The 17759-nt window shown below is 48.7% G+C and overlaps 1 protein-coding gene across 6 annotated transcripts in view; it reads right to left on the bottom strand.

Moving 5' to 3' along the window:
• Window positions 1-33: 33 nt before the first annotated feature.
• Window positions 34-17759, bottom strand: part of LOC120808801 (MOB kinase activator 2) — a 40697-nt gene continuing 22971 nt past the window's right edge. For 4 of the 6 annotated variants that reach the window (XM_040161989.2, XM_040161987.2, XM_040161985.2 and 1 more), the window contains exons 2-5: window positions 6165-6325; window positions 5149-5242; window positions 2317-2441; window positions 34-1877 (exon numbers count right to left, since the gene is read on the bottom strand). In XM_040161989.2, the coding sequence (XP_040017923.2) occupies window positions 1558-1877; window positions 2317-2441; window positions 5149-5242; window positions 6165-6325 (700 nt within the window). In that variant the 3' untranslated portion in view covers window positions 34-1557. Of the gene's footprint in view, window positions 1878-2316; window positions 2442-5148; window positions 5243-6164; window positions 6326-11328; window positions 11553-14967; window positions 16995-17759 lie in introns of those variants that run through there. The other 2 variants (XM_040161984.2, XM_078082803.1) reach the window with 2 other exon arrangements.

Genomic DNA, 17759 nt, shown 5'->3' with positions numbered 1-17759 from the left:
AAACGCATCGATACAAAAGACTCTGAGGCGAAGTGGAATTTCTCTCTTTTTATTAGATTATAATCTGCAGAGCTTAAAATATTAAATTGCTTTTAACTTAGTTAATAATTAAAATACATAAAAATGAGAGCCAGAACTGAAGAACCCTGCAAAAAAACCAAAAATAAATAAAAAAGGAGAATAATGAACCCAATCCTCCTCGATACAAAGGCTATGTCTGAGAGAACCCACTTGTGATTCTTTGTACAGTAAAGTCCAAGCAGACTGTGCATTTTCTATACATGTGTAATGATAACATTATTGTTATTATTTCTGAACTAATTTTCCTCTGATAATCTTTTTTTTATTTTTATCTAATTTTAAATGGGTCGGGTAAAAATAATAAACCAGGAGTGGAGAACCTGACTTAAGCACTGGCTGTTAAACAGCAGAGCAGCTCCACATCATCTCCTCCCACCCGTCACTCCCTCCGTGTGCGCCTCTCTGGGCCTGCAGACATTACCTCATGTCTTTGTCCTTCTGTGCTGCTGAAGTGGGTGTTGGTGGCGGTTCAAGTGGCTGCTGCTGTGCAGAGCACCGGCACACGACTCGGACTCATATTGGCACCAGTCCGTCTCGACTCGGATCCAATTTAAATATCCATCATACAATCTTTTATATTTCTCTCTCCATCTCCCTGTTGCGGGTTAGCCTCTCTTCATGTTCGCTGCCCTCTACAGGTGGCCGCTGGGACTTCGCCATGTGGTTATGTGACTATAGTGTAGTTAAACACGGCAGACGTCGGCCGTAAAAAGGGATAAGCAGTCTGTGAACGAGAGAATCAAAACAAAAGAAAAGAGAGACTAACTCCTCTCTGGCAGCAGTGACATATTCTCTTAGGCCCTGAGTAGGAAGCGCTTCAAATCATCCCCCACATAAACAACCCAAACAGTGATTGGCTAGTATCGCCCCGTCAGGCAGTAACGTGGCTCCCTACTGGCCAGCGTGGTGGCCGTGCCCCCCCTCCCCCAAGCAGGAGGAGGAGGAGGGAAGGACAAGCCTGCAGGTGAGGAGAACATCTCTTCTCCTCACATTAACAACACTGTACAATAGCAGGTTGAAGCAAAGCAGAAACCCCTCCCTGTACTGTATGTTAGGTAGAGGACAGAAGGAGACTAAGGGGCCACACTGCACCCCCTCCCCCCTCAGCAAAAAATGAAAACTGAATTAAACTTAAAAGAAAAAAAGAAAAGGTGAAATAAAACCAAAAAAAGAAAAACAAACATACACATACTTTTAAATTGCAGAGGAGGTGGGAGGGATTTGCCTCTGGGAGGAATGCTCACGCCAATTCCTGCTGGCGTGACAAACCCCTCCCCGCTACCCCAAACCCTCAAAAGCCCCCCCCCCCCCCATCCTTCCGGCTGGTTGATTGGTGTCATAGCGAAATATAAGGGTAGTGGAAGGTCTTTAAGTCCTGCTGGCACCGAAGAGGGGGGTGGGGCAGGCTGTCTTTGCTTCTCGCCTCCATCTTATCTTCACCCCCGGGGCTGCTGTTCTCACCTCCCCCCCCCCCGCTCATCTCTCCGTCACATGGTTTTGTGAAGAAGGGGAGGGCGCCGAGGCCGGGGCGGAGGGGGCCGGGGCGGGTGCGGGTAGCGGGGCGGGGGTGCAGAGGACCTCGGACAGGTCGTCCATGATGCAGGTCTCCTTGGGGTCGACCAGGTTGAATTCCCTTACGAAAACGATGAAATGTGCGTACAGAGTGTTCAGGTGGCCCTGCAGCTCCAGAGCCACGGTCTCTTTAAAGTGCGCCCAGTAGAGGTGAGCCAGCACGTGGAACAGGTACCGGCAGATCTTCTTCACCAAGGACTCAAAGGAGTTGGGGAACTCTTTGCCTGGAGGGGGGAGAGAGGAGGAGAGACCGGGTTAAGCACAGGAGAGGGTAAGCTTCGTTTTGTTCAATTATTCTACATATTATCAAAAAAAGAAATCCTGTGAATCCTAAATGCTTGATTTACAATAGAACAAGCACATGTGTTTCTAATGGGGAAGTCAGCTTAAAAAAAAAAGAAGAAATAAAACAATATATATTTTGGAAGGATGAAAACCTTTCTTTACAAACATCAAATAGAGAAATCATTTGAGTATTGAGAACTATTTTTCTACTCGCATCTTACGAGTGCCTTCTGTAATGTAATCACTAAGAGTTTGAACAACCCAAAAGCTGGTTGATTAATTGATCTTGACCCCCCCTCTCATTTACACCCTCCATCTGGAGCAGCAGGGGCCAGCAGCAGCTTCTAGGACACAGGAGACCTGCAGGGGGACACTCACCATATTTAGTAGGGAAGATTTCCTCGTCTGTGACCAGTTTCTGACAAAGACTCATCACAAAGTCGACGTACTGTGGAGCAGTGCACTTTGTCTTCTTCCCCCTCTCGTCATACCAGTAGTATATTCTAGAAAGAGAGACACAAGAGAAAACATGCCAAACGCCGTCATCACATGTGTGCGTGTGTCTCTCAAAACGGCGCGTCAGACGCATGGATCACAAACAGGATGCGATTACGCACCTGAGAGATGAGTTTTAATGAATCACAGTTAATGTTTCCTAACTAAATGCTTTGTGGTTGCAGTACGGGTTGCGCAGACAAAAACACCAGTGTTTCCTGGTAAACAAATGATTCATCCGAGCAGGAAGAGAAAGAAACATTCGAGACGAGCTGCGAGAGAGATTTCGCACAACAAAAAATAACGTACTGGCAGTGAGGCGACGTTCTGTCCGACAGTAACGAGTAATGGGCCAGTAAGACTAGGAGCATCCTTTCTTCACAGAGGGCACACGGTCCTTAGAGCGAGGGGATGGGGCTGCTTGCACATTCTAAAAGAGGCCTCCCCATGATTAATGCGCCCTGCATCAGTAAAAACTCAGCTGAATCTTTTTATGCGCATCCAGTGGGAAAGCAGGGCCAGAAGTAGAGACGAAAGGAAGTTGCGTCATGTTTTTTTTTTGCCCACTGTGTTATAGAGTAGTGACGCATCATTCTGGTAGACGCCAGGCCCCCCCCCCTCGCCGTCCTGCTGCTGATCGGAGCTTTAGGTCGACAGTCATGCCAGCAGATGAGCACCTCACAATGAGACGGGAAGTGAAACCAGAACCAGTTTACTACAAACATGATCAAACCACTATTTGCAGCGAAAAGCACGGTAGGGAAGAGTTACCAACCGTTTATCAACACACAAGGTGCTTGATAGAATTTGATTGAATATAGATTTTTTTTTAATGTGATTCGTTTCACTGCTCATAAAAAAAGTAGTTTCATTCTTCCAAAGGTTCAAAGCAGTCTTAGGGTCATTTTTTTGTTCTTTCCTGTATTGTTTTTGATCATTTTTTCAATATAGCATCTAACCTCCCTAGACATGTTTGTTTTTTTCTTTTTGAATGTTTATATATTAAGTTTATGGCATCATTAAATGTCCCCATGGTGCTAATGGTGGCACGCTGTGCAATGCTGGGAAAAACTATATTGAAATGTGGATTGATAATATCGGTTACGCACGGACGTAATAAAAGCAATGAAATGACTAACTTGAACATTGACGGACTCTCGAAAAGGACGACGGATGAGGAAGACCCATTAAATGTTTTATAAGGAGCTTAACCACTGACCGGCACGCTCTTATAAATAGGAAATCAAACCAAAAAACAAAGATGCAACCGGCTATAAAGAACCAAATGCTAAAGAATAGAGTGAGAACATGAATACCCATCTCACACTCACACACACACACACACACACACACACACACACACACACACACACACACACACCTAAATAGCTACCAAATGGTTCCGTTCCCTCATGGAAACATTTTCTTCTTTAAGTAGTGCGAGCTGTGCCTCTGGGCAGGGGTACTGACGCTGCTGGTACTCAGGCAGTTTTTACCACAAGGGGGAAGGAGGGGAGGGGGGGGGGGTGCAGGTCCTGCACTGGCAGGAAAGGGTGGGGTGCCAAGCAGTGTGGAAGGTAAAGTCCTGAATGCTGTGCTTTCTCCTTAGAAAGAGTAATAACTTTGAGTCACACAAAAATGCACTAAACATGTTTAGTTGAATCCAGAACCGGGCAGAGAGACGGGACGCCTATTCGCCTACAGCAGCCCAACTTGCTTTCTCCGGGAGGTTAACTCGTGACAAGTTCGTCCACCTTCTCACCGGTTGCCTCGTTTTCACCGTCGTATTTTTAACCAGGGTGAGCGCATGAACGCGCAGGTTTCTCAAGAGTGTCGATAATCAGGTTTTTCCAGACTTCAGTGTTCACAGGGGGAACGCCGGCCTCCTTCCAGAGAAGAGGGTTCGCACATGGAGGCGACACCGCGCCCCGACAGGACAAACTAGTTGGATAAATGCCGACAGGTCGTCACCTCCCCTTCTGCTAACGTGGCAGCAATAGATCTCCACGGAAGGTTCATCCTCTCACAGCTCGTACTCTAGAGCTGTAACCGTACTTTATTGCACACGGTAGCCATGAAACACCCGTGTCTGTTGACTTCGGAAGGGTCAGACTACCCGGACGCGTGGTCCCGGGTTCCAGGCGGACCCCCTTTGGTAGTAGTTGCTCACTCCCCTCGGTCAATCATTGTGTGTGTGATGTTGATATAATGACTTTAGCAGAGATCGGGTAGCAGCAAGAAACACCGGTTTGACCGCAGGCGATGAAAGGAGGAGCTACACCACGTGTGCATCCAGCACGTCCTCAGGCTCTCACTGCTCATTGGTCAGATGTATTCGTAACGCAGCCGCAATGAATGTGTCTGAATGAATCTACTCCATGTTTGTACATAAATCCTTGACCTCTGGGCTCACAACTCAAAAAATAGCAAATCATCTTCTACACTAAATGATGAATCATCAATGAGAAGGTTCAGTGGCAATAGGCTATTTCCTGACTAGTAAACCGGGTACTTTTACCAATAAAACCTTTCTGCTGTGTGTGTCTCATGATATGGAAATAATATACTCAAACTGCTGAAGCCTCCTGAGTCGTCCCTCGCTGACCAGTTGAAGCATCCATCGATGAATTAACCAATTCATGATAAATAAACCAGTGGGCCTCTGCATGTGAGTGATGAATAAACCAAACAAAAAGGGGAGGGGGGGAAACTCACGTGTTGCAGGCATTCATGGCTTGACAGGTGTCCCCGGTGCAGAACTCTGAGATAGTGCTGTACTGCAGGTTGATAAGATTGAAGAATGTTGTCGCTGTGGCAAAAAGACGACAGATTTCAGACACGTGTCATACATATATACAACCTAATACGTTTATATGCCTGAAGGATGGGGCTAAGAGGACACTTTCTCCGTTGGAGAAACGGGCGCCCGCCCGCCCACACGCACGCGCGCGCGCGCACACACACACACACTGTAATGCAGTGTACAGCGTGTGAGCATCACAGATATGGAGATGATGGGAGGAGTTTGAACTATTTAACCGGTATTTCTGCTTTCAAAGGAAAGTCCTACACAACCTGCTAAACTGCACAAACAAAAAGGATTAGATTAGATTATCTTTTAGTAATAATTGTATATAATAATTGTGCTTCTGTGCAGAGTGCAGAGGGGGGGGTGGGGGGGGTGTTCCAGTGATTAATGATTTGGTTAAGCTATTTAATAAAAACCCTGCTCAGACTTTTTATGTCTGTATACACATTAACCGGTGAAAACACGCCGCATCTGTTTTCTATAACGTTTTATCAGCCTAAAGTAAATGGGAAAGAATTTTTCCTTTCCTCGCTGGTCTGGTTTGGATGCGTAACCGAAACAAGTTCAGGGCGACGGGGGAAAATAGTGCCACAACAGAGACCTCCTCCATCCATCAGGCGAGCTCACAGAACCCCAGAGACCACGCTCCTAATGACAAGCATCAATTTTAAAGAGTTAAAACACTGCAATGAAGGCCGGCAGTAAACTACGGTGTTTAAAGTAGCGGCGTGCGGTGTCGTTGGGAAGGAGCCAAACGCTGCGCCGGGTCTGGATCCTATCAAGGGCTCGGCTCGCTCGAAATGTGTATATATATCATATGAAAACCAGGCTTCCTAGCGACAGCAGCGGTTTGCGTTCTCTGATACCGTCCTCAGCTCTGCCTGGAGGACGGCTGTCTTTGTCCCGTGCTGCAGGTACTCACTGTTGCTGGCCAGCCATTCGTTGAGGTCTATCTCTCTGGGCAGCACCACCAGCTCCTTGAGGTCAAAATCCACCACACGGATTTTTGTGTACTCGAGTTCCAGGTACTGCTTCTTCTCTTCAGGCGGGGGCTTCTTTCCATTTGGCTTCGTCTTTGACTTCCTGCAGGAGGAAAAAAAAAAAAGAGAAGGAGGAGGACAGGTCAAAGAGCTGTAAAGGGCAATAACAGATTAAGGAAGCAGAAGTTCTCGTGCTCGTGATTGGATGCCGTTTCTACGTGACTTCACTGTATAGAAGCTAACCACGACATTCGCGTAGCTTGACTGCTGTGCCAACGCTGAACGCAGAGTAATAACAAGCACATGTTGGTTCAGCAGTAAAAAACAAAAAACAAAAAAAAAAAACACACTCGAAGGTCAAACGCTTAAAATGCACTGGGAATCAACTGTGCGATGACGACTGAGTCGCTTAACTTCCTGCCCCCCAAGCAACGACTTGCAGCACCCTAAAGAGACCAAACGAAGTAGGAGCTCAGTGTCTGGGCCTGACCCCTGACCTCTGACCATAGGTCTATAGCTTCTACACAGACGTCCCTCGCCGGCGACTTGAACCTCCACTGCCAGTTTTAGCACGGGGATGTCACATCACACACTTCCTGCACTTCCAGGGCTGTAACCCCCTCCCCTTCTCTGTCTGCACCAGTGCAATCTGGGGTCAAAGGTTGAACGCGTTGATACGTAAGTGAGACAGTAGTAGAGGCCCGGCTGTCGAAGGAGTTTCAGTTTTGCTCCCGGAAATTTTTTTTTTGCGCTTTTGTCGAACGTCATTTCCGCCCGTCATCTTGCGGACCCCCTCCCTCGATCTCCAGTTCCCACCGCCCCTCTCTGCAACACCCTCTGTGTAAATACAATGGTGGAGCAATGTGTTCTTGGCGCTCGCTCACTCCCCCCGCCCCCCCCCCTCCATTTCCTTCCCGGTCACACTCCCAGAAGACTCCCGGTCCGAGAACAGAGCACAAAAAGCCTTCTCACTTTCCATTTGGGCTCCTCTTTCCTGGAAAGGAGCGACGGCCGGTGCACATTCAGCTGTGAGAAATGGCTTCAAGGTGGATGACACAGAGGACAGAAGGGGGGAGGCTGCGAGGGAAGGGATTGGGTGAGAGGAGGGAGAACAGCTGAAACATGACAAGAGCTGTGGAGCACGAGGCCTCAGCCCCCCCCCCCCCCCAAAGCGTTTTCCACCTCAGCAAACAAGGGAAGGCATGTCAACATGTGGACGCACTCGGAGCCAGCAACCGTTTACTTTGTAAATGTTTAAGTTTCCCCCCTCTGTATGTGCGCCGTCGTCTCGTTCCAGCTGTGGGAACCGGCGTGATCTGAAGGGGGCCGACGGTTGCGCAGACACACGCGACACCGTGCTGGTTCTCATTGGCTCGGTAATGATTCACCGGGGTATTCGGTTCTCGCTGTGAAGCACGTTTTGGCCTTATTGAGAAAAAAAAAAAAAAAAAGGACACCGCAGATTACATTGCTGGCTAATTATTAATGGCCACTGTCTGTTTCACCTCTTCTCCTCTTGCACTGTTCTTCGTTTTATTTATTTATTCTTTGCGTTCCTTCGTCGCGGCTGCAGCCTCACCGGCCCGACCGTCCCATTGTTCAGGGTCAAAGGCTTCAGGCGCCGTATTTTCATGCTTATCCGTTCATCTCTGTCTGCCCTTTCCATTCTGTTCCCAACTACTATCCCGTACCATCAGTTTCCCATTTCCTCACTCTGCGACCTTTACTCCGCCTCAAATCTGAATTAAACACTAAAGGTTTCTTTCCAGGCGTGTATTACTGGTCTCATTTCTCCCGATCTTCCTTCTCCCCCTCACAACAGACAAAACCTCGTTCTGCTCACGCGGGTACGGACACATTCATGTGGTCTGTAAAGCGCCGTGAGCTACGCGTTCCGTCATGTGAGAGAGCTTTACCAGAGGATGGAGCTTCATCCAGACACCTCCAGCTCTGCTAAGCCCTTCTGAAAAAAAGGGGTCAAATCAGTTCTTCTACCTCCCCCTCTTTCCCCTCCTGTTGAAAACATTCCGTTTCATTTCCTTAGAAATGTCATCGTTTTCCATTAAACGCCTCCTCCACCTATCGTAAACATTGGTGTGGTAAGGGGGAGGTGAAATTCTGGAGCCATTGGTTTATTTTAGGATAAAGAAAACTTCCTCTGTGCCAGCGCTGCTCCCCTCATACGTACACACACACACACACACACACACACACACACACACACACACACACACACACAGCTTTTTCTGTTCTTGGTGAAGTTTTCTCAAGCCAGTCTTTGCCATAAAAGGCAGCAGATACCTCTCTCTCTCACTCTCTCTCCTCCTCACCAGATCAGGGCGCGCTATAAAGCAGGGGTGGAGGGGCAGTGGGTGAAGGGCCGGGGGCCTGGCTCTGAGCCGGGGGGGGCCCGGCCGCAGCCGGCCCGGCACCAACGGGACCCGTCTGGGACACAGACTCGCCATCCAGGAGACCCGGTTAGGCGAAATGACTCCAGGCCAGAGTTTGAAGCAGGAAGACCAACATGTTTCAATGAGGAAACGGGGACGTACAGTCGGAGTGACTGACCTCACAGCTGCTCAACTCCCATCTGCTAGACATACTCTCTTATCCCTTTTCTGCGCCGCCCCCCCTCTGCTGTCTTCACCCGCTACCTTCCCTCCCAGTACCCGGACTAACACGTATCTCTACAGTTGTGCCCCCTCCTTGTTCCCAGGGCCGACCCAGCTGGTCACAACAGCTGCGTTGCGGTCTGGTGGACCAGACAGGACGCGCGTGTGTCCCACAATCCCTCGTGTGCCCACGCAACCTGTCAGACGTACATCTGCTTGGCCTCACGCGGGCGCACAGGTCAGCCGCCGTATGTGCGCTTGAAGATCGCCAAATAGACTCCGGCAGGTACATGAAGCCCGCTCCGTTACGAGGACCTGGCTCAAATGAATCCCGGAATCACTCGGGGCAACATTGCACAACATCCCTCCGCTGGAGAAAACCGTTTCAGTACTTTCTCTGGAACACAATGTTGCGCAACGGCTGCTTGAGCTGCGCTGCTCGAGCCGGCATCCTACATGACTTTATTGCCATGTAGGATGCCACCGTCTATAGCGCAGGACACACAAACCAAGGTGCCAATATATTACTACTGTTTACTTTAAACTGTCAAACAGCCGGTGTGTACGATAAGGATATGAGCACCAAGGAGAAAGAATTCTGACTGAACTTTAACACCTGAGGGGTCAGAGAATAAATCAATCACATATCAGACAGCGGCTCCCTGCAGTAAAACATCAATAGCAAGAAGTGATCGCTGCTAATCGCGGCCAACAAGACCGGACGGAATGAACTCCGCTATTTTGGAAAAAGAGCAGCTTCAGCGAGGAGGATCGCTTTTCTCCAAGCCTGGCCTCCGAACCTATTTCAGGATTCAAATGAAACAGTCAATAGCGCCCCCCCCCCCCCCAAAAAAAAAAAACCACAGACGGGAGCGGAGGCAGTCTGAGCACACCGAAGCCACACCACAGCAGCCACCACGGGGCTGAAAAGAGGCCGAGTCGAGGACGGACTGAGCCAGAAGATGTCTACACACTGGTGCACCCGCTCCGTCAAACTCCTTCCTGGTCCATTTTCTGCATTTCTTAAAATAAAGAGTACGGATTCATAAATACTTGCAGTCAGTAACAGTGGGGTTACGTTCTGCAGTACGGCGATAAGAGGGAATGAAGAATGCACAGCTGCCACCACTTAAACAGTAGCATCAATGGGGGCGTCAGCAGCACTGTAAATCCGTAAATGAGAATGGGAGCCACGGTGCAGGCCCAAACATGTGTGTGTGTGTGTGTGTGTGTGTGTGTGCGTGCGTGCGTGCGTGCGTGCGTGCGTGCACGTTTCTGGCTACCTACTCTCCCCCCTCGTCATCCTGTGCTAAATCCCATTCAGCGGCCCTCAGGCCGGCATAGTATGTGAGGACCCCCTGGCTGCACCATGATGGAGCCTCATCAACATCACAACACACACGTGTGACAGGAAATGGGGTTTGAGATGAGGCCGAGGCCTCCCCCCCCCGGTTAATTAACAGACCCGCGGTGAACAAAGGTCTCTCATCGGCATGTTATGAAGTTGTTGATCTCAATGACATTTAGAGTGCACACAACTACACAGTTTCTCTCGGGGGGCTGCAACGTTGAAAGCCCCCCCGAGAGAAACCCACATTTAATTACTATGCAACCTTGTTGACTTTGATAAAGTGATTTTTTTGTTTTGTTTTTTCTCAAGAAGTCAAATTTGTGTCTCAACCTGCAACAGAAGCAACAGCACACTACGTCCTGCCTACAACCTCCATGAAGAGACGCTGAGGTGGAGGAGGTTCTCCCCCCTTATCTCGGTTCACGGACGACGGCGGGTCTTCAAGGCAACTGAAAACACACCTGACCCCAGACTTCGGCATTAATGTCCGTCCCCTGGAGGAACCCACCGATAATGACTGTCTTCTTCACAACACACACACACACATTGGGTTAAATATTTGCCTAGAAGACAACGGGTTGTCTCGCGTTGCCTTTGTTCTCCTTTGGGGATTAATCGTGACCATTGTGCCATTTAGATGGCGGCCAAAATGATTCAATTAAGAGGCATCATTTCAAACATCATGCGTGGATCATGGCCTCCCAATCTTTTGTTTTATAGTTTATTATTTAGCCGACAGTGTGAAAACGACACGCGGTTTGCAGTTTGTGTTGACGAGCTCGCTTCACTTAACACTCAAACCGTTTCATTGTACATTATAAAACAATTGGAGCTCTGGTTTGAATGAATTTCCTGTTTTCTTTGCTTAAGCCAAATCGTTAGTTAGACGCTTAAATGATGCATTAGACGCATGGAGGGACAAGGTCACGTTTCTGTGACCCTGGAGGACCGAGGACCAGAGAGGAGGACAAAATAAATAAACCATCACACGGGTGGAGAAAGCGGCGTTAGATCCCAGACACCCAACAGGTAAAAACGTTACGTCGACAACGCGGCTCCATCGGTACCGCAAACATACAGAACAGTGTTTGAAAATAATGTCACAACTCAGACAAGATACAAATACGAACGAACGGGTTTTACCGGAGAACTTTTCCGACGGCCTGGAGCACCATCTTGCAACTTAGTCCGTTTTTGGAGTTTCTCTGAGAGTGCATGTCCGCCTTATCTCCAGAAAATGAGCAATAATCTCCGACCATAGTTTATTTAAAAACGTGAAACGGTCTCCGCCGGGTATTCAGAGCAGTCCGAGCCTCACCGCGGGCGGCTTTGTCTGAAGCGCTCAACTCACTCGCTCCTCCGGCAGAGGGGACAACTTTGGCCAAGTTTACAAAGAGGGCCGCCTTCAGTCCGCGCTCGTCCAATCAGCGAACGGGGGAGAGCTCGGTGGGCGGGGCGTGGTGACGTCAATGCCCATGCGGACGTAGTCAGTTCATTTTCCCCAAAGTGTAGTTACAATGTAGCAACAGGTGAAAGGCGAGCAGCAGCGGACTACGAAGGAATAATAGTTAAAAAACGTGTTACTACAATGTATGTGGCTGCTAGAAGCAGAAGTAGAACATGTTAATGTCAGCGTGACTTTTACAGGACAAAAAGTAAACGTGTAGAACAGTGCAGAAGAGATTCTGCGAAAGAAGAGACGTCACTTGTATTGTGTGTATTGGTTTGCCGGGACTTACTGCCCCATGATGCAGCTTTGACCCCTGGTGGGTCTTTAAAAGTCACAGGTTACGTAATGATCTCGTCACTGCAAATGCACATTATGAAAATTGCGAAATGTGGTTGAAAGCAGCTGGAGGCCTAAGTGGACATTAAGTTAAAGATCATTTTGTCAAATCTTATTTTCACTCATAGAAAAGAGAAGAAATATGATGGAAGTACGGCCATTTAAACTAAAAAATAAAACAAACCTGTAAAAACAGGGAGAAGCAGAGGTTTCCCGCTAATATACAGCGTACGTGCAACATTTTTTTTAAAGTGTGAAAAGAGAGCACGCAGGGACTGTTGAGCAACATTCTTCACGTCGATTCTGTAACTTTGCCTCGCTGGCAGCGGTCACGTCGTGTTCAAACATGTCGGGCTGAGGAACCAGTGAAGGAATCAAACTAACCCTTTGGGAGCCAGAGAGGGATCCTAAGGAGTATGTTGAGTGATTGTAACAAACATTTTAAAAGCGTAATATTATGGAGATGGGTTGAAGTGTGCAATTCAAATCAAAGTGCCAACAGGACGCCGAGACAAAAGCACTCAAGCAGCGTACGAACTTGAGGAAACTAACAATGGGAGTCGAGTGTCACACAACGCGATCACATAAGTGTCGGACGGAAACATCATTCCGTCCCCCCCCCTAATTACTGCCTCTCAAACGTGCTTATTTTCTCCTCCGGTTCACACATTTCTCCTCCCTGTCTGGCTTTGTTTGCCCTCTCCCTCCTCAAAGAGTCGGTGGAGCGGCTGGAATACGGAAGCCGTGCGGGCGTAGTGTCTACGGCAGGTGGACCCTCAGGAGGCGCCGCTTGTTTACCTTTCAGACATAATCCGCAGAAACGATCTGAAAGAGTCAAACGGAGCAGAGGGCTGGCGCCACTCCCGCACCCTACATCAGAGACCCTCACCGCACTCGTGTGCGGGGGCCCGGGGCGTGGTGGGTGGAGTCGGGGTGATCCAGGGGCCCCAAGTGAGGAAAAAAAAAAAAAAAATGGGTGGAGGGGAGAGAGAGAGAGAGAGAGACCAGAACAGGGAGCTTTTTCACCCGCTGCTAAAAATAGCCTCAGCCTGCCCAGCCCACGCAGAATACAGAGAACAGTGGAAACAGGAGGGGAGGGCAGGGGGGGGGGGGTTATGCCATATGCGTGTGGGGGTGCACAGATCTGGCGACGGGATCCAGACCTGTGATCTGGTGAGAGGGTTGTTTGTGGTGGGGGTTGTTAAAGTTTAATTAAAAGGTCACACCATTTATCTTAAGAGTTGTTCTGCGGCTGCCGTACGTACAGGGTTTATACCACTACGTACTGTTTATAGAGAGTTGTGATATATTACAGTGTTGAATTGTAGTTATAGTTGATAAATGAGGTACTAATGTGCTACGAAACCAGTGTGTTGCAATAATGGAAATCCTCTGTTAAGAGAACTTTCCATTAATTTGGCTTTGAACAATTGGACCCAGGCCATCACTAAAAATAGGAGACATCCATTCAAGATCAACAAGATCACTCTGTTCCTTGGCCAAACGGGTCGTGTGTGTGTGTGTGTGTGTGTGTGTGTGTGGTCACACCTGCAGTTCGTCGTGTAACACAACCCGGCGGCTGCTGGACGAGAGGCAGACGGGACACGGTGCCGTCGGGCTGCGCGTGGCGGACCCGCTTACGCAACGTCTGACGTGGATGGAAACCAATGGCCGCATACCATCGCCTGGAGGTTTGCTTCGTTCTTTCTCTGCTAACGTCAGACACATTCTCCTCCACGATGCAGACAAGACAAGGGATCAATCAACCTGCTCTCATCAAAGCCAGATCTACGCACGCCTCAACCTTTCACAGGGCAGCACAGAGTTCAAAGAGCCTTCTGTGGAGCGCTCATTTCCTCGTGGAATGCTTGGGGTTACATTAGAACCGTGAACTAAATGGCTTTGATCAGTAATAAGAAGCTGCTTCAAGTGCGCTGCCCTCATCAAACAACAACAACCACCGGGGAGATAAAGGAAGGCCACGGTTTTATTACACATCACTTGGTTAAAAAGCAGGGCGGAGACAAAATAAAGGCTGTTTATGGAAACACTGATGTCACCCGCTGACTGATGGATGGGCCAGGCCTCAAATCTGATGAGAGGAAGAATTAACAATACGCACGATAACTAGAACAGTGAGCGATGAGAACAACAGATAACACAAGAAAAATAAAGACTGGGGTGGAGCAAGATGCCAGCAATCCGAGTCATTACTGTGTTGTCGAGATAGTGCACCAGTTGGGAGGGAAAAGTTCTAATGGTATGTCAAAAAAAAAAAAAAAACTGAGGAAACACTAAAAAGCTTTTTGGACAAAGCGAGTTGAGTGGCTGGCTTAACAGGTTGCGTTTGAAAGTCGGGGGACATTCCACCTAGTCGAGACAAAGAAAACACTGATTCCAGGCCAGCAGCAGATGAGTCACAGCCGCAGCAGATGCGCCTCGGGGGCCTGGCAGCCGCTCGGTGCCCCCCCCCTTCCAACGCGCAGCCGCGGACGCGCCGACGGACGCGTCAGACGGCCAACCGCCGCGGACACCGAGGTGAATGACTACGGGACGCAGCCGTTCCCGGGACGCCCCGGGTGTGTGGGAGTGGTGCGGCGTGTTTGGGTAAAAGGTCTTAACCAGTGAAAACACAGCAGACTGGAGGGCTTCTGTGGGCCCCAGACAGAGGTCAGCGGGGCCAGGAGGCGCTCGGCACGCCGAACCCAGCGACCGCACCGGCGTACCCAGCAACGCGGTGAGACGAGAGAGAGCGCTTTATGCCGGCCGAGCTGAGAAATATATTTGAAAAAACTGCAGCAAAAGTACATTATAAGCCTGCCGCCTCCTCCGTATACGAATTGAAGAACAGATCGTAGCAATATTGAAAGCCAACCTACGTCCCGGAGCCAAGCTCACGCCTTAAGCCTTTATTTCAACCTCTTTTTTTATCAATGAAGTCGATGAAAGCATAGCAAACAATGCAAAAAACCTCTGTACCTGATGGCTTAGAGTACCTTTTTTCCATCATACCGGTGTTTCTTTGACCCATCGCCTTCCTTCCGACCCTTAAGGAATCTAAGTCCTCCCTCGCTCTCTGCATGTGTGCCCCTTTCTCCGACGGCTTCTTCGTCTTCTTTCTTTTTGCTCTGCATTCCTGTAGGGGAAGAGCTGCAAGCAAAGACACGCCGGCTCTCTCTGCGCACACAGGCGGAGTAAACAAAAGGAGAGGAGCGCCGCCGAGGAGGAAGAGCAACGGCCAACAGCGAAGTGAAGGAGGTCAAGATGTTTGGTCTTAATTGGCTTTTCCTTGTTTACGGGGGAGATGTATGCACATCATGGGCAGATGCAATGGCATGAGCCTTGCTTATAATGTAGTCTGAAGACAGAATGGATTAGATTTTTTAAATAAACCATTTAATAAGCCTAGAAAAAAAATTGAGAGTAGCCCAGTATGTTTGAAAGATGGGAAATCTTTCACATACAGGAAAAAAGGGCTTTAAGCAAGGGAAGACAGGAGATGAGAAATACCAGACTTGTGTCCAGACTTTTATAAATGACCATCTCCATGGATGCTGCTGGGATTGAGCACATATCGCATCAGCGGGAACGGACCAGAATGGAAACTGACGAGGAGAAATGGAGGATGAGAAGGGGAATCGGGCAACAGCTGCGGAGGAAGGAAAGGAGAAGCCGTTGAGATTAGCTAAGTGCGAGGGGTGAAGTGAGGGCAAAAACACAGAAAAGGGAGTGAACGGAGAAAGTAAAAAACAAAATAAAGTTTGAGTGGGAGTTTGGCTCGATGTGGGAGGTTGTGGCGGTTCGCTGTGCGCCTCCTCCCAACATTCCTCAGCAGGAGAAAACCTGGATCTATCCCCTAATCCGCCCACCCTGGGCGGCCAGAAACACCTGTCTGTCAAGTTCAAGAGGGCGCTGAATCACACAACCCCGGGGCCCGTGACTTTAACCCGCAAAAAGGTGCGAGGTCAGCCAACGGCGAAGGAACTGACAGAGGCAGAGGTTCATAGATAACGTAGATAATAGGTTCTGTTCTGGACTTTGGGATTAGAGAAGACGGCCCGTTCAGTCGCTGTTCTGGAGCTTCTGATCCAAATCACACAAACTTTATCAGCAGAGTGAATTTTAGTGGTTTGTCTTTTATTGTTGGATTGAACTTTATGGTGACGCTCGTGTGCTCTGATGATATTGGAGTTATTCTATTGCACAGGATTGCATTGCTGCAGGAAAGAGAAAAGGTTACTCAAGGCTACGCGTTTTCCCAGAACTCCAAAGGAACTGAAAGGGGAAAAGAATGTTTTTTTCCTGGGAAGAATCTAATAACCTTGGCACTGAGGTTAGAGCCCACACACACACACACACACACACACACACACACGCACACACGCACGCACGCGCACGCACGCAACAATGCTGCCACCTGCTGGCACTAAATGCAATGAAAGTATAAAAAAGTAAAGCCGGCGTAGGAAAAGGCCTCTCACTGCTGACATGTTTAAAACTCACAACCTTACAGCTAGAAGGACTTTTTTGTGTGAGACTGTGTGCGTGTGCTTTTTTTGTAACAACCAAACCAGCACTATGCTGACGCTATAGACGCCATCCTCCCTTAAAGAGTAATAATGAGTTACTTTCCACTACTGGTATGGCTGACTAATGCAAAGAGCATATGGGAAAACAAAGTGCCAAACTTTAAAATGTACAATGAAGCGATACTGAAGCATCAGTCTGCAAGGGGAGGTGAGGTCTGGGGGCAGGAAGACCGTAGTTTGTGATGTAAAAAAAGAGGTGCAGAGGGAGCTGTGGTCAAATGATTCTGTTTGCTCAGGAGCACAAGAGGGAGTCTGTGTGTGTGAGTGAGAGAGAGAACAGTAGTGAATAAGGGGACGGAGGAGAAAGACCGTCATGGAATACAGGGAGGGAAGGAGGAAAGCCAACGGGAGGTGGCGGGAAAAGGATCGCAGTAGCACCCATGTTTGCGCAGGATGTGAACAGAGCTCTCTTTTCATGCCCCCCCCTCCCATCTCCCCTCCTCCCCCCTCCCCACACCCCCAAAAAACAAGCAGAAAGCAGTGGCAGCCAAGTTTATCTAACATGTTTAAAACTGGTCTAGTTGACCGTAATAAAAAAGTATTTTCTGTTCGAGCTAAATCATAAGAAAAAGAGGACCTAAATAGCACTAAAGCCGCCCTGTATACACAACATAGCTGCAACAGTACCACAACCTACATTTGAATAGTGTTGCTGTGTTAGACTAATATTATTATTTTATTCCTCATAACGGCGTTGCCGTTCTCCATTGTCAAATCTCCTTACAATCGCAGGGAATGACGCAGAGAAAAAACCCTCATGTCCGCGCACAGCTTCATCAACAGCGTTCAGCACAGACGCACAGCAGCCAGTTTCTCCGGAGAGCATCGCTGGCTCCCGTCCTCTGTCGATACATGATGGTTACTCAGGGATATTAGGAATATGGCCAGAAAAAAATGGAGTATAATCTCAGAAAGTGAACTAAACATCCAAATAAGGTCACAAAAATGCTGAAAACTAAATTCCCCCCTGATAACTAGACCTGCCCCCCCCCCCTACCATCTGACAACGGAGGAAACTGGTCCATTGTGCGAGTTTGATTAACACACGGTGGATGAAAGCGGAGGAAGTGGTCCCACCCAGGATCTGGCAAAGAGGTGAAGAGAAGCATGAGACTGAAGGAGGCCAACCGATCAACAAACCCAGAAACAAGCCGGTGGAAAACATGAGCCAGCCAGCGCTCCCTGACTCGCCAAGAGCA

The sequence above is a fragment of the Gasterosteus aculeatus genome, chromosome X (genome assembly GCF_964276395.1).
Source record: "Gasterosteus aculeatus chromosome X, fGasAcu3.hap1.1, whole genome shotgun sequence".
Taxonomy (NCBI): domain Eukaryota; kingdom Metazoa; phylum Chordata; class Actinopteri; order Perciformes; family Gasterosteidae; genus Gasterosteus; species Gasterosteus aculeatus.
The sequence above is the reverse complement of the archived record's forward strand: the minus strand, read 5'-3'. Positions and strand labels throughout refer to the sequence as shown.